We start from the raw sequence: 23,206 nt of genomic DNA on the forward strand, positions 1-23,206 counted from the left end.
CCTGCAGTCTGGGATTATTGTTTAAACAATGAAACGGGTCCTGTTCCAAATATTTTTTCTCTAATTCTTCCAGCAGCATATAGAAAATTTTTTTGGTCACTTATAGCTTCACAATACCCTCGATTTAGTGACTGGATAGTGATTCCTAACAAGTTCTGCTCCAGAACAACTCATCTCTTGTTTCAGTAGTCCCTTAATATTCTGCCCCAATGACTGTCAAATTTTGAAATAGGTATATTAGATCTCAATTTTGTTCCTAAATCAAAAGTCCCTCAAATATCATTTCAGATACACAAGTGCCATAAATTATATACTTTGAAGATCATTGATATAATGAAATGACTCATTTCAACTTGTGACAATTCAATAAACTAAAAATTTATTAGGAACAGACTCCTGCAATGCAGATGGAGTTTTCTTAATGGTGACAAACTTTACAACAAAGAAATTATGGTTGTAGTGGTTAATCCTAAACTATCTATACCAAGACCTGGGGATGTAAAGACTAAAATCCCAATAGCCCTTGCCCCAAAGGAGTTTTCATTCTACTGTCAATAAACTTTAAGAAGAAGTAGATGCTTCTCTGTTTGGAGCAGGGAAGATGCTTTAACTTGACACCAATGTGGCAGTAAAGTCACATGGATGTGTTTTATACTATTACTTCTACTAAATCACGGATGTGCTCATCATATTTAGCCTTGAGAGTCATGCTTCAGCATAATTTTGATGAGGAATTTTGTGCTTCCTGTAGCCAGAAATAGCTTTTACAATGCCGGGTAGGGGTAAGTAATGTCAAGATAAATCTGATAGGGTGAGAGAATAACTTTTGCAAAATGAAGAAAAATGAGGAAAACTAAGGACAAGAAAAATAGGAAAAGAATTTAAGTAGAGAGAAAAAGAGAAGAAATTTGAGGAAATAATTTGCAGGAAAAGAATTGGATAATGATGATTACACTAAAAATGTGGAGAAGAATAGATATGCAAGAAGAAAGGGAGGGAAGAGCTTAAAAAGAGGAAAATGATGCAACAGGATATCATGAAGTTATTTACATTTGTATAGAACTTCTTTTGTAAATTGTGCCTGTGCCATAACAATCCTGTAACTTAACTAGGTTAACACTATTCTCATTTTACAGAAAAGAAAGTAAGACAGAGAAGCAAGAAAAAACTTGCCCATCTTCCCACAGAAATTATTCCAGGGCAGAATCTAAATCTGGATGTCATGATAACAAGTTCAATATTTCTTCCATCATGCCATAATGATTGTCAGTCAGTTCCTTAAGCTTATTAGAATGTTCCAAAAAAAGTTTCGCTTTCATCAAATCAAAGACTAAATATGATTGCAGACACCTTCCATCATCTTTACAACACTGTGAAGAAACACTTTGTAGCAAGTCACTTTAACTACCATCCTATGAAGAATTGTATTTCATTCCCAATGAAAGTAGAACTTGAATGGGTGTGATGTAATTGAGAACTTTGTAAGGAAAATTCCTGAGGCAAATGGGGACCTTAATAACTTCCATTTTGAGAGAACAGAATCGTGGTGTGGTTGTTCTATTCTTTTGAGTAGATCAGCAGTGGACATTTTTTAAAATGATATCTTTTTATTTCAAAATTCATGAAAATAGTTCACTCTTGCAAAACTTTGTGTTCTTAAATTTTTTCCCTTTCTTCCCTCCACTTCTTCTCCTAGATAGCATATAATCCAATATGAACAATTCTTCTCTGTATATTTCCACAATTATTATGCTGCAGTAGAAAAATGAGATCAAAAAGGGAAAATGGGAAAGAAAAAATCAAACAAACAACAAAAAGTGAATATAATGTTGTGATCCACATTCAGTCCCCACAGTCATCTCTTTGGATGTAGATGGCGCTTTCCATCACAAGTCTATTGGTTGATGGGGTCGCATTGTTTGTTTTATTATGGATATCAGATTTTATTTTATTATTTTAACAAAAGAGAACATTTTCATGTGCCCAGCCGAAAATCAGGGAGGATTCGAAATATAACAAATTACCAGTTTAAGAAAGTACATATATATACAATATACATACATATATATTTTTATATAATAGTAGAAGAAAGTATATTCCTGAATGTCCAATTTTTCTTTCCTTCCTTGTAAATTGTTCTTTTGTTCTCTGCTGCATACTTTTTAAATTTTATTCTTCTCCCTCCCCTTTCTTCTTTCCCCCACCTCAAGAAGGTTATAGTTAAGAAAGAAAATATTTATGTTTCCATATTTAGCAATATACATACACATACACACACACATATACTCCACCCTCTCCATGCCCACTAATACACACACATAATTTTCCTATATCTACTGACTCTTTCCTTTAATTCTTCTTAATTTGCTTTGCTATTACTTAACTTCTCCCCACCCATGGGTAATTGATAGAAAATTTCTTTTGATTTTGGTGCATAGAAAATCCTGAAAATCTACAAGTTCATTGAAGGTCCATTTGTCCTCATTCAATATTCCACAGAATTTTGCCTCCGTGATATTTTTGACCACAAGTCCAGTTCTTTTGAGGGTTGCTAGATATGATTCCAGAATCATAGTCTTTTATTGTGGCTGCTGCTAAGCCTGTGCAAGTCTAATTGCAGCTCCAGTGTATTTGAATTGTCTTTTCTTATTTCTTGCAAAATTTTCTCTGTCATCAGGTGGTTTGAAAATTTATCAACAATATTCCTATATATTTTCCACAAAGGATCTTGTTGAAATGGTGACTGGTGGATTTGTCCTGTTTTTGCTTTCCACTTATATTCTATAACTCCAGGATAATTTTCTTGAATTCTTTCTTCCATTATTGTGTCAAGATTCTTTTCTTGGTTACAACTTTCAGGGAGTTCGATTATTCTAATATTTTCTCTTCTTGATCTGTTCATCTTATCTGTTATTTTTTCTATAAGATGTTTCATGTCCTGTTCTATTGTTTCATTGTTTATAATCTGTTCTGTTATTTCTTGGTCTCTCAGATCTTCACTGGCTTCCCCTTGCCCAATTCTAATTTTCAAAATCATCCTTAAGTCTCTGTATCTTCTATTTTAGTTGGTTAACATTTCCCTCATAATCTTCTTATTTTTCTTGGATTTTTTAATAGCTTTTTTTATAATAACTTTTTATTGACAGAATCCATGCCAGGGTAATTTTTTTTACAACATTATCCCTTGCGCTTACTTCTGTTCCGATTTTTCCCCTTCCTCCCTCCCATCCCGTCCCCTAGATGGCAAGCAGTCCTATATATGTTAAATATGTTGCCGTATATCCTAGATACAATATATGTTTGCAGAACCAAACAGTTCTCTTGTTGCACAGGGAGAATTGGATTCAGAAGGTAAAAATAACCCGGGAAGAAAAACAAAAATGCAAGCAGCTTATATTCATTTCCCAGTGTTCTATCTTTGGGTGTAGCTGCTTTTGTCCATCCTTGATCAATTGAAACTGAATTAGTTCTCTTTATCGAAGAGATCCACTTCCATCAGAATATATCCTCATACAGTATCGTTGTTGAAAGACCCAATGAAAGTGTTTTTGAAACAGTGGGGAATCAGCAAGAAGCTCTTGTTTAGTAAATGCAGAACTTGTTTGGGTTTCACTAAGACACTTGGAAGCAAGAGCAATTTGGGTTGATTGTTTATAATCTCATTTTATTAGTCCTGCAGAACAATTCACAATGATTCTGCACTCAAGCCTTGACATTATTCTTTAAAGAGTTCTTGATGTTCCTGTGGGGCTGCAGAAGGATCACATAGCATTTGGGGATGAAGATGCAGGCTAGCAAGCCAGTACTGGAGCTTAAGATGGAGAAGATCTCCACGACTATCATCATCTTGCCCTTGGTGCTCTGGTAGGTGGGGAGGAAGGTGATCCAGACGCTGCAGAACACCAGCATGCTGAAGGTGATGAACTTGGCTTCGTTGAAAGCGTCAGGGAGATTTCTGACAAAAAAGGCCACAGTGAAGCTCGCCAGGGCCAAGACTCCCATGTAGCTCAAGACAAAATAGAAGGCAATGAGGGAGCCCTCATTGCACCCCAGGATGATGTGCTCACGGTCAGTGTGTGTGTCTGCCTCTGGGAATGGGGGAGAGAGCAGCAGCCAGATTGCACAGAGCATGACTTGAATCAAGGTGCAAAAGAGAACAACAGAAATGGGGGCTCTGCTTCCCATCCATTTCCTGCTCCTGCTGCCTGGTCTGGTGGCTCTGAAGGCCAGAACCACAATGATGGTTTTAGCCAAAATAGTGGAGACGGCTACTGTAAACATGACCCCAAAGGTTGTTTGTCGGAGGAGGCAATGGGCTGCTGTTGGGCGACCAATGAAGAGCAGAGAGCAGAGGAAGCAGAAGAAAAGGGAGATGAGCAGGATGTAGCTGAGATCCCGGTTATTGGCTCTGACTATGGGGGTGTTTTTGTACCTCACAAAGACCCAGAGAACCAGAGCTGTGAGGAGAGACAAGCAAGCAGCTATAGAAGCCAAAGCCATCCCCATGGGATCATCATATTCCAGGAAGGTCATCATTTTCGGGAGGCACTGATTCCTCTCCTGATTGGGATATTGATCTTCAGGGCATTTCACACACTGATCTGCATCTAAAGAGAACAAAGAAATTTTTCAATATTTCAGCCACAGAAAACTTCCCTTTCAGTGGGCCAACAATATTTGTGGAAATAATTCAAATGGCTCCATATGATTCCATGGGGATCAGAATCTGGTATCAGTGAACAGAACAAAAGACTTGAAAGACCTGAGTTTGAATTCTTCCTCAGATTGCCTTGTGATTATGGGTTAATCAGTTACTTAATTTGCACTTCTATATCATAGTTAGTAAAATGGGGATATAATAATTGTGCCTACTTCACACAAATGGAAAGAGTTTGGCAAATCTTAAAGTAGTAAATAAATTGGAGTAATTGTGAGTTGTGACTGACTCTTTGTGAACACATGTGAGCTTTTCTTGGCAAAGATAATCATGGTACTTGACATTTGTTCTTCCAGCCTATTTTTTTTTCCTGATGAGGAAGCTGAGGTAAACAAGATTATGTGACTTGACCTTGGTCACAAAGCTAGTAGGTGTGGAAGCCAAATTTGAACTCAAGAAGATGCCTTCCCTACTGCAGGCCCAGTGCTTTATTCTCTACTTCATTTACAAGGTAGCCACTAGATACATGGTAGCTCTTTTATAAATAACATTCACAGAGTATCTTTTAAACAAAGATATTCTTAGTATCAACAACAACAAGAATTATAAATGTGTCAGCTTCATGTGACAAAGTATGGTAATCAATTTGTTGCTGACTTCATTTCTTGTTCTTGGACAATAATCTTTGTAAAGTTTCTCTATTAGAGAGCTGGTAGTTCTCTCTCTCTCTTTTTGCGGTTTCTTTTTACAATAAAATGATTCAGTTGTTCTAACCGTATCAGTTCTTCCAGACTTCTTCTGTAACATGTGGAGAGTTGCCCCGCTACACCTGTTAAAGATCTTGGTTGTGCATTTTTCCTGTTGATGTTTAGCATATTTATGATCTATTTCTATATATCTATTTGTTGACATAAAATATTTTGGGCTTTCGTTAGATGACCCTTAAGTTGTTTAGGCATCAATTATGAATTCTGTATGGATAGGAATCAAAGAACCTGAACATGTTTAACCTGAAGAAGAGAAACTTCTGAAAGGACATGACAGTTGGTGTGATGTATAGAAACTATAGTAACTGGAAGAGGGACCAAACTTGCTCTATTTGGTGCTATGGGACAAACCCCAAAGCAAGCTGGGAATTGTGAAGATTCTTCAGATCAAGCTCTATTGCAAGATCTTCCTTCACAAAGATCTTGTTCTTATAGGCATTGCTCTAGGTCTGGCTATTTTAATTTTATCCATTATTATCCTTTTCCCTTTGTTAGAAGTAATTTCCCAAATTTCTGCCTATGTGCACAGCTTTGTCAGGTTAAAGTATCTTAAAGTATAACTTGCATCTCCCCCCAAATCATAGTTCTGTGTTGAGGATGTTTAGGTCTGGGCTTCAAACAGATCATTGTCTATTGGCAAGGCAGGTAGTTTTCTGAGTGAGAGAAGTATTTGGGATGGGTAGATTGATGCCTTCTTGGCAATCATTGTACATCAAATGGTAAACATGCAGGGGAAACAGCTGACATGAATTGAAAATTTCACCAAATTCCAACTCAGTACCCTCATTGGGTCCCAGCCCTCTTCAGTAACCATGTTACTGTGAATGGTCACTTCATCTTTCTCTTCTCTTAAATTAGTATGAGAGCATTTCTATTTCCTTACTGCTGTCTTGATGGAAAAGACTCTCTTGACTCTTTTAACTCCTATATAGTTACAAGAAATCTGTGTACATAGGGGCTCTTTTCTGCAATCTATCTCTAAGCAATTGAAGTACAGAGAAACTTGGCAAGAAATTCCTACTTTGTGGATCTCAACCCCCTCATATCTCTCTGATGTTGATCACTTTGGACCTTCAATATTCTTGATCATTCTGACTTTTCTTCTAGACTTCCTTTGGTGCCTGATACCATATTCCAATATTAATATGTTTCCTGTGCCTTACAGTAAGTGGGACACCCATCCAGCTTCAGTTGGTTGCCCTGGATCCACATTTGCTGAAGGTGAACATGTCCTCAAAGACTTACCTGTCTGGTTGGAAATGTGTCTGTCTGGGCAGGGGTCACAGTTAAAACAGCAGACAGGACTTCCCTCCTGGGCTTTCTTCTGGAATCCAGGACCACAGACTTTACTGCATCTGGACTGAGGAAGCTGCATGGGGAATATTCCAAAGGCTTTTGAGCACTCATTCTGACAAAGACTAGATCAATTTCCTTGCAAAAGGGACCCACATAACTAAAGGCTTGGGGAGTTGGATTTCTTCTCAGCTGAAGAAGAGAGGATTCTATTAGGGTCCAAACAACCTGGGTGAGGTTTTCATAAAGAAGCAATGCAAAGAAATAAAAGACAATAGAAAGGGAAATATACAGGATTTCATAAAGAAAATTGGAACTAAGAGGGGAAAATTTCATGCAAATATGGACATGATAAAAAACAAAATGTTCTGTATTTAACAGAAGTAGAACATCATGGAACTATCCAATAACCATGATGTTGTGGCTATTCTCAAGAACTAGGTATTTGGGAGAAGGAAATCATTATTGCCCTAGTAACCATTACTAATGATAAGGCTGGGGAAACTAATACAATTTTAGCCAAGCTATTTAAAATTCTGAAAGATGTGGCTCTTAAAAAACTGGACACTGTAGGACAGCCAGTTTGAAAAACATAATAGTAGACATTGGAATTAAAAGATCCATTTACATGTCAGTTCTAAAGATAGACAATTCCAAGACAATTCAAGTCACTGAGGAACTGCATTCATTCAAATGTTGGCAAGGTTATATTTAAGATCTTTCAAGTAAGGCTGCAAGACCAAGGACAGAATTACCAGAAAAGAAGACTGATTTCAAAAGAAATTGAGGAATTAGAGATCAAATTGCCAAGATCCATAGACTATGGGTAATGGAAGAAGGTCCCAGGAAAATCCACCATAGCATGTCTGCTTCATTTACTTTGACCATGTAACTTATAACATATGTGGGAAGTCCTCAAAGAGATGTACTAGATCACCCTACTGCAGCCCCAGGAACATGAATGTGGATCAAGAAGTAAAGATACAACTAAACATGCAACAACTAATTGCTTTCTGATTGGAAAAAGATTATGATCATATTGTATGCTTTCTCTTTATTTAGTTAATTTATATGTAGAACAAGTTATGAAAAATGACTGACTGGATGAAACAAAAGCTGAAATCAAGTTTTTCAGGAGAAATTTCAAACATCTCAGTTATTCAGACATCATCTTTCTGGTGACACAAAGAGAAGAAGAATTAAGGAACCTCTTGATTATAGTGAGAAAAATGCTTTGAAGCTCAACAAAATCAATCTAACTAAGTAAAAACCCAAGATCTTTATGACTAGTTCTATCACTTTGTTTCAAATATGGGGACAAAAATAATAAACAGTAAAAAAAAAAAACCAAAAAAAACAGTAAAACATTTTCTGTGCTTTGGTTCAAAAATTGTTACAGATGGTGACCTCTATGATGACATTAAAAGAGGCTTTCTCCTTAGAAGGGATAATCTAGACAGAATACTAAAAAGTGGAGATATTACCTTCTTAGCAAACGTCTGTATACATATGGTTGTATTTTCCCCCAGGAACAGTGTATGACATTGTGAGTAGAACTTTTAAGAAAACAGCATTATGGAAAATCATTTTTTGAATCACGATGCTAGAGAAGATTTTTGAAAGATTTTGGTTCAGCAAAAAGATCAGATTGGTCAATACTTAAAACTTTAATTAAAGTTATTTTCTTGGAATGTCAAATAATGAAGGTGAAGCTGCATACTGAGAGACTCAGAAAAATCCCTAACATCATGATAGATTAAGTGAAAAGGAGAAAAGGATTGCAGAGGATGAGATGGAGAAATAATGTCATGGAAAAAATTCTAGAATTGGTCCAACTTGAGAGGTAGGGGAAGAGAGAAGGGCTTGGTGATCTATATTCCATGGGGTCACAAATAGTAAATTCTGAGTGACTGGATAAAAACCACAGTCTTTAAGAGGTAGTTTTTTCTTTACAAGATTTAAAAATCTTGGGAGGGAAAAACGCTAATGATCATAATTCATTATGCACCAAAAAACTTTATTTCTAAGCTGTTTCCTCTGAGCAGATTTTGTGGAGTATGCCGCAAGTTTGACAATATGCTACTGACTATTCTGATGGGCTCTATTTTATGTTGACAGTTTTTATAAAACCAACATTTTGATCATTCTTTACCTTTTTATTCCATGTCGACCACGTAATGGCATGCTCTTGTATTGTTAAATCTTGGCCAAGTGGAGCTTGGGATATAAACTCTCCCACTTTTATTAGGACTTCGGTATCATTGCTAAAGGTCACATAGTTGAGAACATCATAGTTTGCCACAGAGTTCCTCTTCTTATCCAGGACCACCAGCTTCCCAGCACTATTGTTAAACTGAAGGTTCTTCAGAAAGGAATGGAGCTGAAAGGGAAGAAAATGAGTTGAAAGTTCACCACTAGATTCTCTCCGGGATGTTTTCTAGTTTCTCTGCTATTTTTTTCTTCAATTCCTTGCAATGAGTACAATCCTAAGATTTTTCATTTGTCACAGAATTAGGATGGATTGCTAAGAAATTGGATAACAGAACTAGAGACTCAACTGTTTTCTCCAGGCTAGAAGACTGGGCCAAATCTCAAGCTGGAAATAGGAATTTTTCAACCTGTTGAAAAACCCAGAATGTCCTTTTCTCTCTTTGATGAGAGTGGGTTTGGGAACGAAGGTACAGGAAGAGAGCATCTAGTATTGTTTAGAGTAAGTAGGGTGGTACACAGTTCACCCCTATAATTAATTAGACTGCTTCCAGTACAATCCTAAAAGCCTTTATAACGATTTATTAATTCAAAGCACTTAGCTGGGTCCTTAAGATATAAAATAAAAATGATAACTCCTTGCCATTAAGGAGCTTACATTCCTCTGGATAACAGGGCATTGGATCATAAAAATAAATACAGTATCATTCCATGAAGAATAAAATACTACTGAATTAGAAGGGAAAGAAGTATTTCCATAGCATTCTTTATATGCAATGCATTTTCCATATATAATTTTTTTACCCATATTATCTGATATGAAATGAGAATCGAGCAAGGATTTTTAAGTGAGAACACAGCATCTGAACCTATAGGAAGCTAAAGATTCTGTGAGCCAGAAGTGAGGTAGCAATATGTTTTAGGCTTAAGTGCCTGTGTAAAATTTTGGAGTCACAGGATAGGATCCTAATTCAGAGTACATCCAGTTGGGAATTTTGCTGAAACATAAAATGTTAAATAGGTATGGTGTGAAATTAGATTGGAAAGTTGGGATCACACTTTACAGAGCTTTAATTCCAAGCTGAGGTTGTTTTCTGCTAGAGGATATAAAAATTTATTTGTGGTTCCTAACTATGAGTGTATTATAATATTGGGTTAGGAGAAGGACATGTTAAGATGCTTTTTTAGTTTGTATTTTATTTTTCCAAATAGATGGAAAGAGAGTTTTAAATATTTATCTTTGCAAAACCTTGTGTTCCAATTTTTCTCCCTCCCTCAGTGATCTCCCTTGTCCCCCAAAGTGCAAGCAATATTTTATAGGTTAAACATAAGAAGTTATTGAAACACTGACAAAATGTGTAATGCTTAAAGAAGATTATTTTGCTGATATTTGTCTTCTTTCCCTAATCTTCTTGTATTTGGAGATATTTATATTTTTGTTTTCTATATTTTTATATTTATTTTATACATACAGGTAAAATATTATGTATGTATATAAGATGTGAAACCTTTACTTTGTAAATATATTTACAATAAATACACATATAATTCTATATGTCTATATAGAAATATGCATATATACAGACATATTTATGTTGCCTCTTCTAGTGTTAAATTTTTGAGACAAATGAGATTTTTTTAATCTTTAAGTTCTTATCTCTGTTGTATATCATATTTCTTATCTTTTGGTAGAACCATTCTAAATGCCTATTTGTTGATTAGTTAGTAGCTCAAAAACTGATGAGTGGGAGAGAGAAGAAATAAGAATCTAATTAGATAATTAAGATTCAAGACACTTTTCATTCAAGAAGCAACTATTAAGTGCTTTTCAAGTAGCCAAGACATCATGTTAGTGTGGGAGACTAAACTCAAAATAAGAGAAATCCCTGTTCTAAAGGCGCTTATATTTTTATAAAAATCAATATATAAATCCTTGTTTTGAGATTTAACAGTCCTTGTTAAACTTTAAATTGCAAGGATCAATCAGGTGGTGCAGTAGTTAGAGACAGGACTGGATTCTGGAAAACCTGAGTTTAAATCAGCCTGAGACAGTTGTGTGTGATCCTGAACAAGTCACTTAATTCTTATTGCCTTGCAAAAAAAAAAGAAAAGAAAAAAGTTAGCTTGAAAGCTGGAAAGGACCTCAGAGGCTATTTCATTCAGCTTTATTTCCTAGAAAAATAAATTCTCTTATTCAATCTCACCTGAGGAATAATTTTCAGATACAGGATTTAACAAATGGAGTTCTCTCCATTGTGCTTGGCTGTCATGGAATAACTAAAACTGCCAGGGTAACAGAAATGCCTAGTTCTGACTTCCTCATCCCCTCGAGGCATGGCATCTGTCGTGTTGATGCACCTTCCCTTCTCTGACATCTTCTTTGTCAAAGACCCTCAGGAACCAGTTAATCTCGATTCTCACTCCTGCATCTTGTCACAGGGATCTGAACAGATCCTAATTTTTTAAACAATAGCTTTTTATTTAAAAAATACAACCAAAAATCATTTTCAACATTTATCCTTGCAAAACCTTGTGGTATGTTTTTTTTTCCTTCCCTTGCCTCCTGTTTCTCTTCCCCACAAGTAATCCAAAATAAGTGAAGTGTGTGCAATTCTATATATATTTCCACACATCATGTTGAACAAAATAAATCAGATAAAAAAAATGAGAGAAAACAAAAGCAAGTAAACAACAACAAAAAGAGGAAAATACTATGTTGTGATCCACATTCAGTCCCCATAGGTATCTCTCTGAATGGAAATGGCTCTCTCCATCACAAGTCTATTGGAATTGATCTGCATCACTTCATTGTTGAAAAGAGCTACATCCCTCAGAGGTGATACTAATTCTGAAATGACAAGAAATGAGCTAAAATATCCTGAGTCTGCTGTGCAGAGCTACCTCCCTGAAAAAAGCTGAACTGAGTTAGTAATCCCTTATATCTTTTCCAAATATTGCAAGTCGAGAATCAGAGATTTGGGTGTCACTGTTATGAAGAGGGGAACCGTACCTTCCAGGAGGGAACGACCCTGTTGTCTCCATCTATGTTGAATTCCATTTCTGATCTCACTAAGAACATCTCATGAAGAGCCCAGGCCACAGCATACACAGCAGTGTAGACAGTGTAACTCTGGTCAGACATAATGTTTTCTAAAGAGCTCAAACTCAGGCTGTCTAAAGATGCATTTGATGAACAGACTTCCTCCTCTTCCTTCCCATGTACATAGGGACATTCAAAAGCTGAGTTCCAAAAGTTCTTAAGGAAAATATCCTCTGGGTGTCTGGCAGGGTTAACAGTTTTCAGAAAATCTTTGAACCCAGGAATCTTACTTGTCTGATCTGAAAATATCAGAGCACCATGGAAATTATCAAAATAGATATAACCAGGTTTTTTGGCAATATCCCAGTGACTGGTAGTGATCCACACTTTTCTTGCAAGGACATAAGGATTTGCCCCAAACACCAGGCTCAGAAGTGAATTTGTATCTCCATAAATGACAAACACATTTGCTGCAGAAACATGTATGCTGAGTACAAAATATTGATATAGGTTTTTATTTGATGACTTTCTAGTGGTGATCTTTTCTATAAAGGCTACACAGACATCATTTCTGGCCATTTCTTCTTGAAGGTCTCTCAGGAATTTCTCACCTCTTGAGTCATCTGAGGCAACAAGGCCCACCCAGTTCCATTGGAAATGCAGCATTAACCTGACCATGGCAAGGGGAAGAGAGGTATCACTGGGGGCCATCTGATAAACAGAAGGAAACTGAAGTGGGTCACTTATGAGTGGATCAAAGAGACCATAGCTGATCTGTAAAAGAACCAAACATGACTATTTTCAGTTATAATGAGTTATCTGTGCAAAAGATTCTCCCACCCTACCCCACGTGAACCTAGTCGTCTCATTCCCTTCTAGCTAAAACCGACTCATTCTTCATTTCTACCTGGTAAGTTATTTCCGATCATACAGAATTCCACTCAAGGGTCATCTCCTTTATTAAACCTGACCTAGGTGAAATGGGTGTAAGTATGTTCTGTATTTTTACTATTGTGTATGTCTATGATTGAATCTAAGAACTGGAAATATTAGATAATTAATAAATATTTTAAAGTTTCAATTTCATGATTTTTTCAAGTCAAAATATGCTACATTCTACATGATGAAGGTAATAAATCTGATGTCCTCAGACTCTCTATTACCTTTTTGATCTCTGAGAATCAATAGAAAGGAAAATTAGACATCAGAATTCCCCAAAGGTATTTGACATTTGTATTTCAACTGGCAGACCCTCAAAGGCCTGCCTCTGCCCTCCAACCAGCATAAGCTAAATGAAACCTCTGATATCCTACCTGTGGGAGCTTATAGAGCTCCAGCAGAGTTCCCATGGAGAAAGTCAGTTCAGAAGTGGCTCCTCCAATGACCACCACAGACTTTCTCTGCCTCTCACAGCTGTAATTTGGAATGGTCTGTCCCTGGCCTGACAGCCACATGAGGGAACTCTCCAAGGTCCTCTCATCATTTTGATAAGCATTGTAGATGTGGAATCCCAGAGAAACGTTGGGCAAAAGATTGGGATTCCTGTTGATTTCTTCTATAGCAAACATAAAAGCCAGGACTTGATAATAGTGTCTGAGAAACCACCTGCAGTAAGAGGGAGATTATCAGGGACAAAGAATATGTATAGTCTACCAACATTAAAGAGGAATTGGAAATTTTCCAAAGAAATATTTCCTCTGTCATATGAAGATCCATTTTTTGGTCAACCTACATTTTTATTTTCCTTGCAATGGTATTATGAAATTCTGAATATTTCAGTTTATTGCTAGCAATGTCTCAGTTACCTAGGCTTTTACCAGCTTTGTTGTATCTGGGCCTGAGGGCATCAGGAGCTATACCATTGATTTCATCCTCTTTCCATTCAGAATTATCACATTTAAACCACTTCAGCAGTTGTCTACAAGCTCCTACTTCACTCCCCAACATCATAAGCAGTTCCTCTAAGAACTACCAAATCATTTAGATAAATGAGAAAAATTTAGATCAATTTTCAAAACATGAAGCAATAAAAAAATGAAAAAAAATAAGGCAAATTATATTGAGAAAACTGGACATTAACTTGATAGAAACAGGTCATTTATGTGATTTTATTATTATTATGAATTGATATTAATATCTTAATATTGCCTGCAAATAGATACATATTTAAGGTATAAAATATCGTGGGCTTAGGAAGAATTTCTTTTTGAGTATTGAAAAGAATCCATGACCAAAGAAGGCATATAGAAAAGAAGTCAATACAGAAAGTTTTGGTTATTTAAAATTTAAAATAAATCTTGTTTTTGCCCCCCACAAATCCAATGGAACTAAGATCAGAAGTCAAACTGGAAAATTGTGTTTATTATGCTTCTTTTAAAAAAGTTTTTATTCCCAAATTATAAAATTGTTCTATGTTTTTAAAAACTAGTGCCATTGTCCATGGGATAAATTGTCAAAGAATTTAAATAGAAAGTTATTGAGATAAGAAATTCAAGGTATCTTTAGGTTTATGAAAAAATGTTCAAAATGGCAAATGAATATGATAATAAAAAGAAAAACAATTCTGAATTACAACCTCTCACCTATCAGATTGGCATAATCACCAAAACAGAGAGAAATAATGAAATGTGGAAGGAGATATAAGGTAACTATGACATTATTATACTTTTAATGGAACTATTAATTATTTTAGCATTCTGGAAAGCAATTTCTGTGGCCAAAAAGTCATTGATTTATAGATATCTTTTGTATAACTTGTTCTTCAAAGATTTAAAAAATAAAGAGAGAAAGGAGTACAAATAAAAAAATTGCATTTCTTTGCAGAGTGACAAAGATCTGGACAAAAAGAGCTGCCTTTTTGTTATGGAATGGCTGAGGAAATTGTGATATGTAGATCTAATTTAATACCATTGTTCTGCTGAAAATGAAGCAATGTAATTTCATAGTACATCACACAATTTGTAGGAACAGATGTAGTATGAAGATAGAAAAATAAGAAGAACAATTTATATTTTAAGAGCAATAATGTAAAAATAAACATCACCAGAACACTTCCGAACTCTCAGCAATGCAATAATCCCCAATGACTGCAAAGGACTAATAATGAAGATGGTACTGATATCATTATAGAAAGCTGATGGACTGATGTACAAAATAACACATTCATTTGAAATTTGGCCATTGTGGGAATTTTTTTCTTGATTATGGTTAATTGTTACAAGGAATTGTTTTCACAATAGGAAGTGATACAGAGAAAAAAAACTTGATAATTGAAAAGTTATTTAAAAACACAGAATAAATACTTACTTATAGTCTTTTTCATTATGTCGAGGATGAAACCAAAACATTTTCCAATATTTAATTGTATGCTCTTTATGTAAAAATAAAGGAAAAAATCCTCCAACAATAAGATCCCCATCTTTGAAATATGTGGGGCTGAAAGACCTTTCTAGGTGACATGGAGTCCCTTGCTCCCTGCCCACAGACAATGGCAGCTGCAAAAGCAGGCAAAAGAAAAGCATGAAGAATATGTGGGAGACTGCTCTCCAACTCCTAGCCAAGGTGCACCTGCTTTTTAGCAAAGTTTGTGATGTGCTGTGGAGGAAGCAGGGCAGCAGCAGTTGTAGCAGTTTCAGGTGTCTTGGGAACAGAAAACTTTCCTGCAGAAGAACAGTTTCTTTCTTGAGCAACTGTTCAAGCTTTGCTCTGACCCTCATCATTTAGAGACAGAATGGAATATGGCTCTGGCTCATATCTAAAACAGAGACATTGCTGGCTAGACCAGAGAGTATTTAAGGTGATTAGCCCTGATTAAAGGATCATTGAAATGTCCTTGCTGGTCTATGTGGTTAGGATCCTATATGTGCATCTTTCTGCCCAGGAGAGGAAACTTAGTCCATGATGGACCCTTGGGACCATTGCTGCTTGCAACTCTGCACCTGTGTCCCTGTGTCTGAGTGAAAATTGTATTTTTCTCATTCCTCCTTTTCTACTCTATACTCAGCACTGACAATTGTTATCAAGTGGGTACGGGACACAGTAATACATCCAGAAACAAGGGAATTTACTAATGTATCAGAGGCTTTGTAGGAATCTTTTGGTAACTACTCTAATGCATCAGAGTGGTGTCCATGACAGGTGACGAGGTCAGAAAGTGGTCCTGACTGAGTGACCAAACTTTAGGTGATCTCAGCATCTTTCCCCCATATCATTAAATCAAAACACCCTGAAGCCCGGGGTTATTCTCCAAATAATGTTCTCTGACATGGTTTTACCAAATATTTTTTCACTAGTCTTTGAGCAGCACATAGAAAATTGTTTTTGTTGCTTATTGTCTCATATCTCTCTCCCTTTGTTCACAGGAGGGTGATTTCTACCAAGATTTGCTATAGAAAAACTCATCTTTTATTCTAGTAGTCCCTTCATGTTCATCCCCCAATACTTTTGAAGCAAGCATTCTTTCTTAATCCTGTTCCTAAAACACAAGCCCATATAATATCACTGCAGTTATAAAAGCCATAAAATGATATACTTTGAAGTTCAGTGAAACAATGAAATTATTATTTGAACTTGTGACAATTCTTTAAACTAAAATTTTATTATTAACAACTTATTACTGTAATGACAGATGGATTTTTTTCCTTTAGAGAAGATATTATAAAACTGAAATTATATTCGGATTAATGTCAAGAAATAAATTGTATAGGCCTGGGAATCCAAAAATGAACATCCCAATGTTTCTTGCAGCAAAGGAATTTTCATTCTACTGTGAGGAAAGGAAAAAAAACCACATTTGTATCTAAGATCAGACTTGAAATTTCATGCCAATGGGGTAGGAAGGCCTTAATGGGTTGTTTCATATACCTCACAACTACACTGAGTGGGAATTCTCTTCACTAAAGCTGTGGATGTGCTCACAATATTTAGTCTCAGGAGTCATGTGACTGCATAGTTTTGATGAAGACTTTTGTGTTCCTAGTAGGAAGAAGTACCTTTTTTTATTATAATTTTTTATTGACAGAACATATGCCTGGGTAATTTTTACAACATTATCCCTTGTACTCACTTCTGTTCCAACTTTTCCCTTCTCTTCCTTCCCTAGATGGCAAGCAGTCTTATACATGTTAAATATGTTATAGTATATCCTAGATACAATATATGTGTGCAGAACCGAACAGTTCTCTTGTTGCACAGGAAGAATTGGATTTAGAAAGTAAAAATAATCTGGGAAGAAAAACAAAAATGCAAACAGTTCACATTCATTTCCCAGTGTTCCTTGTTTGGGTGTAGCTCCTTCTGTCCATCATTGATCAATTGGAACTGAGATAGATCTTCTCTTGTCGAAGATATCCACTTCCATCAGAATATATCCTCATACAATATCGTTATTGAAGTATATAATCATCTCTTGGTACTGCTCACTTCATTCAGCATCAGTTTATATAAGTCTCTCCAAGCTACTCTGTATTCATCCTGCTGGTCATTTCTCACAGAACAATAATATTCCATAACATTCATATACCACAATTTACCCAACCATTCTCCAATTGATGGGCATTCATTCATTTTCCAGTTTCTAGCCACTACAAACAGGGCTGCCACAAACATTTTGGCACATACAGGTCCCTTTCCCTTCTTTAGTATTTCTTTGGGATATAAGCCTAGTAGTAGCACTCCTGGATCAAAGGGTATGCACAGTTTGATAACTTTTTGGGCATAATTCCAGATTGCTCTACAGAATGGTTGGATTCATTCACAACTCCACTAACAATGCATCAATGTCGCAGTTTTCCCCGCATCCCCTCCAACATCCCTCATTATTTTTTCCTGTCATCTTAGCCAATCTGACAGGTGTGTAGTGGTATCTCAGAGTTGTCTTACTTTGTATTTCTCTAATCAATAGTGATTTGAAACACTCATATGAGTGGAAATAGTTTCAATTTCATCATCTGAAAATTGTCTGTTCATATCCTTTGACCATTTATCAATCAGAGAATGGCTTGATTTCTTATAAATTAGAGTCAATTCTCTGTATATTTTGGAAATGAGGCCTTTATCAGAACCTTTAATTGTAAAAATGTTTTCCCAGTTTGTTGCTTCCTTTCTAATTTTGTTTGTATTAGGTTTTTTTGTACAAAGGCTTTTTAATTTGATGTAATCAAAATTTTCTATTTTGTGATCAATAATGATTTCTAGTTCAACTTTTGTCACAAATTTCTTCCTCCTCCACAAGTCTGAGAGGTCAACTATCCTATGTTCCTCTAATTTATTTATAATCTCGTTCTTTCTGTCTAAATCATGGACACATTTTGATCTTATCTTGATATATGGTGTTAAGTGTGGGTCCATGCCTAATTTCTGCCATACTAATTTCCAGTTTTCCCATCAGTTTTTGTCAAATAATGAATTCTTATCCCCAAAGTTGGGATCTTTGGTTTTGTCAAACACTACATTTCTATAGTTATTGACTATTTTGTCTTGTGAACCTAACCTATTCCACTGATCAACTAATCTATTTTTTAGCCAATACCAAATGGTTTTGGTGACTACTGCTCTATAATATAGTTTTAGAGCAGGTACAACTAGGCTACCTTCATTTGATTTTTTTTTTCATTAATTCCCTTGAAATTCTCGACCTTTTGTTGTTCCATTTGAATTTTGTTGTTATTTTTTCTAGGTTATTCAAATAGTTTCTTTGGGCTCTGATTGGTATAGTACTAACTAAAGAGATTAGTTTAAGGAGTTTTGTCATCTTTATTATATTCGCTCAACCTATCCAAGAGCACTTAATATTTTTCCAATTATTTAAATCCTACTTTATTTGTGTGGAAAGTGTTTTGTAATTTTGCTCATATAATTCCTGACTTTCCTTTGGTAGATAGATTCCCAAATATTTTATGGTATCAACAGTTATTTTGAATGGAATTTCTCTTTGTATCTCTTGCTGTTGGATTTTGTTGGTGATGTATAAAAATGCTGATATGGGGGTTTATTTTGTATCCTGCTACTTTGCTAAAATTATGAATGATTTCTAATAGCTTTTTAGTAGAATCTCTGGGGTTCTCTAGATATACCATCATATCATCTGCAAAGAGTGATAGTTTGGTTTCCTCATTGCCTACTCTAATTCCTTCAATCTCTTTCTCGACTCTTATTGCAGAGGTTAGTGTTTCTAATACAATATTGAATAATAATGGTGATAGTGTGCAACATTTTTTCACTCCTGATCTTACTGGGAAAATTTCCAGTTTTTCCCTATTACATATGATGCTCCTGACTATTTTAAGGAAAAGTCCATTTATTCCTATCTTCTCAAGTGTTTTTATTAGGAATGGATATTGGATTTTATCAACTGCTTTTTCTGCATCTATTGAGATGATCATATGGTTTTTGTTAATTTGGTTATTGATATAGTTAATTATGCTAATAGTTTTCCTAATATTGAACCAGCCCTGAATTCCTGGTATAAAACCTACTTGGTCATAGTGTATTATCCTGGGGATGATTTTCTGTAATCTTTTTCCTAATATTTTATTGAATATTTTAGCATCAATATTCATTAGAGAGATTAGTCTATAATTTTATTTCTCTGTTTTCAACCTACCTGGTTTAGGTATCAGTACCATGTCTGTGTCATAAAAGGAATTTGGTAGGACTCCTTCAATCCCTGTTTTTTCAAATAGTTTATATAACATTGGAGTTAATTGTTCTTGAAATGTTTGGTAGAATTCACATGTAAATCCATCTGGTCCTGGGGATTTTTTTCTTAGGGAGGTGATTAATAGCTTGTTCTATTTCTTTTTCTAAAATGGCACTGTTTAGTCTATTTACTTCTTCCTCTGTTAATCTGGGGAAGGTATATTTGAAGGTATTCTTCCATTTCATTTAACTTATCAAATTTATTGGCATAAAGTTGAGCAAAGTAACTCCTAATCATTGCTCTAATTTCCTCTTCATTAGTGGCGCATTCTCCCTTTTCATTTTTGAGACTAACAATTTGATTTTCCTCTTCCCTTTTTTAAATCAGATTTACTAAGGGTTTGTCTATTTTGTTGGTTTTTTTCACAGAACCAACTCTTAGTTTTTATTAATTAATTCAATAGTTTTTTTTTACTTTCAATTTTATTGATCTCTCCTTTTATTTTAAAATTTCAAGTTTAGTGTTTGACTGGGATTTTTTAATTTGTTCCTTTTCTAGCATTTTTAGTTGCAAGCCCAATTCATTGACCTTCTTTTTCTCTATTATATGCAAGTAGGTCTCTAGAGATATGAAATTTCCCCCGTATTACCATTTTGGCTGCATCCCACACGTTTTGGTATGATGTCTCATTATTGTCATTTTCTTGAGTGAAGTTATTAATTACGTCTATGATTTCCTGTTTCACCCAATCATTCCTTACCATGAGATTATTTAGTTTCCAATTATTTTTTGGTCTATTTCCCTCTGGCTTTTTATTGAAGGTAACTTTCATTGCATTGTGGTCTGAAAAGGATGCATTTACTATTTCTGCCTTACTGCATTTGAGTTTGAGGTTTTTATGTCCTAATCTATGGTCAATTTTTGTATAGATTCTATGAACTGCTGAGAAGAAAGTATACTCCTTTCTGTCTCTATTTAGTTTTCTCTAAAGATTTATCATATCTAACTTTTCTACTATTCTATTTACCTCTTTGACTTCTTTCTTATTTATTTTGTGGTTTGATTTATCTAATTCTGAGAGTGCAAGTTTGAGATCTCCCACTATTATAGTTTTGCTGTCTATTTCTTCTTGCAGCTCTCTTAATTTTTCTTTTAAAAATTTAAGTGCTTCACCACTTGGTGCATATATGTTTAATATTGATATTGCTACTTCCAGAGACCCCAGGAAACCGAACCAAGAAGAAAATTACAAGTGTCAGTGCAATGCTTATGGAGGGAGAACTTTACTTTCCAGGGGTGAATAACCCTGTTTTCTCCATCTATGTTGGATTCCATTTCTGATCTCACCACGAACATTTCATGAAGAGTCCAGGCCACAGCATACACAGCAGTGTAGATAGTCTAACTCTGCTTAGATGTAGTGATGTCTAAATAGCTTAAATGTAGTTTGTCTAAAGAGGCATTCATCTTCCTTTCCATGTTTATTTGGACATCCAAAAGCTGAGTTCCAAAATTTCTTAAGGAAAATATCCTCTGGGTATCTGGCATGATTAATGGTTTGCAGAAAATGTTTGAAACCAGGAATCCTACTTGTCTGATCTGAAAATATCAGAGATCCATGGAAATTATTAAAATAGATATAACTAGGTTTTTTGGTAATATCACAGTGACTGTTATCGATCCACACTCTTGTTACAATAACATTAGACTTTGTTTTATGACAAAGTCAGGCTCAGAAGTGAATTTGTTTCTCCATGAAGTACAATCACCTTTGCTGCAGAAACTAATATGTTCTGTAAAAATATTTTCTCCTTGAATGATCGGCCAGTAAAGATCCTTTCTTTAAAGGCTACACAGACATCATTTCTGGCCATTTTTTCTTGAAGGTCTCTCAGGAATTTCTCACCTCTTGAGTCATCTGAGGCAACAAGGCCCACCCAGTTCCATTGGAAATGCAGCATTAACCTGACCATGGCAAGGGGAAGAGAGGTATCACTGGGGGTCATCTGATAAACAGAAGGAAACTGAAGTGGGTCACTTATGAGTGGATCAAAGAGACCATAGCTGATCTGTAAAAGAACAAAACATGACTATTTTCAGTTAAAATGAGTTATCTGTGCAAAAGATTCTCCCACCCTACCTCATGTGAACCTAGTCGTCTCATTCCCTTCTAGCTAAAACCGACTCATTCTTCATTTCTACCTGGTAAGTTATTTCCGATCATACAGAATTCCACTCAAGGGTCATCTCCTTCATTAAACCTGTCCTAGGTGAAATGGGTGTAAGTATGTTCTGTATTTTTACTATTGTGTATGTCTATGATTGAATCTAAGAACTGGAAATATTAGATAATTAATAAATATTTTAAAGTTTCAATTTCATGATTTTTTCAAGTCAAAATATTCTACATTCTACATGATGAAGGTAATAAATCTGATGTCCTCAGATTCTCTATTACCTTTTTGATCTCTGAGAATCAATAGAAAGGAAAATTAGACATCAGAATTCCCCAAAGGTATTTGACATTTGTATTTCAACTGGCAGACCCTCAAAGGCCTGCCTCTGCCCTCCAACCAGCATAAGCTAAATGAAACCTCTGATTTCCTACCTGTGGGAGCTTATAGAGCTCCAGCAGAGTTCCCATGGAGAAAGTCAGTTCAGAAGTGGCTCCTCCAATGACCACCACAGACTTTCTCTGCCTCTCACAGCTGTAATTTGGAATGGTCTGTCCCTGGCCTGACAGCCACATGAGGGAACTCTCCAAGGTCCTCTCATCATTTTGATAAGCATTGTAGATGTGGAATCCCAGAGAAACGTTGGGCAAAAGATTGGGATTCCTGTTGATTTCTTCTATAGCAAACATAAAAGCCAGGACTTGATAATAGTGTCTGAGAAACCACCTGCAGTAAGAGGGAGATTATCAGGGAAAAAGAATATGTATAGTCTACCAACATTAAAGAGGAATTGGAAATTTTCCAAAGAAATATTTCCTCTGTCATATGAAGATCCATTTTTTGGTCAACCTACATTTTTATTTTCCTTGCAATGGTATTATGAAATTCTGAATATTTCAGTTTATTGCTAGCAATGTCTCAGTTACCTAGGCTTTTACCAGCTTTGTTGTATCGGCCTGAGGGCATCAGGAGCTATACCATTGATTTCATCCTCTTTCCATTCAGAATTATCACATTTAAACCACTTCAGCAGTTGTCTACAAGCTCCTACTTCACTCCCCAACATCATAAGCAGTTCTTCTAAGAACTACCAAATCATTTAGATAAATGAGAAAAATTTAGATCAATTTTCAAAACATGAAGCAATAAAAAAATGAAAAAACATAAGGCAAGTTATAGTGAGAAAACTGGACATTAACTTGATAGAAATAGGTCATTTATGTGATTTTATTATTATTATGAATTGATATTAATATCTTAATATTGCCTGAAAATAGATACATATTTAAGGTATAAAATATTGTGGGCTTAGGAAGAATTTCTTTTTGAGTATTGAAAAGAATCCATGACCAAAGAAGGCATATAGAAAAGAAGTTAATATAGAAAGTTTTGGTTATTTAAAATTTAAAATAAATCTTGTTTTTGCCC

The 23,206-nt window shown here is 35.4% G+C and overlaps 1 protein-coding gene across 1 annotated transcript; it reads right to left on the reverse strand.

Moving 5' to 3' along the window:
* Positions 1–3,702: 3,702 nt before the first annotated feature.
* On the reverse strand, positions 3,703–22,844 carry LOC127557637 (vomeronasal type-2 receptor 26-like). The gene is made up of 8 exons (XM_051990950.1): positions 22,717–22,844; positions 22,213–22,504; positions 22,063–22,073; positions 13,279–13,570; positions 11,936–12,760; positions 8,870–9,097; positions 6,670–6,793; positions 3,703–4,607 (listed from the first exon to the last, which is right to left on the reverse strand). The coding sequence occupies exons 1-8, from the start codon at positions 22,842–22,844 to the stop codon at positions 3,703–3,705; spliced, it is 2,805 nt and encodes a 934-aa protein (XP_051846910.1).
* Positions 22,845–23,206: the final 362 nt, after the last annotated feature.

Source organism: Antechinus flavipes, chromosome 3 (assembly GCF_016432865.1).
Source record: "Antechinus flavipes isolate AdamAnt ecotype Samford, QLD, Australia chromosome 3, AdamAnt_v2, whole genome shotgun sequence".
In the NCBI taxonomy this organism is placed as follows: Eukaryota; Metazoa; Chordata; class Mammalia; order Dasyuromorphia; family Dasyuridae; genus Antechinus; species Antechinus flavipes.

What these genes read in the sequence shown, in the direction of transcription:
- LOC127557637 (XM_051990950.1), bottom strand. Translation starts at nt 22,844, where the DNA reads ATGTTGGGGAGTGAAGTAGGAGCTTGTAGACAACTGCTGAAGTGGTTT. An exon ending in GGGTCGTTCCCTCCTGGAAG is followed by an intron (nt 9,098 to 11,935) that starts GTACGGTTCCCC and finishes CTTCCCTTTCAG; the next exon opens with CTCCATTCCTTTCTGAAGAA. An exon ending in GGTCGACATGGAATAAAAAG is followed by an intron (nt 6,794 to 8,869) that starts GTAAAGAATGAT and finishes TTCCCCATGCAG; the next exon opens with CTTCCTCAGTCCAGATGCAG.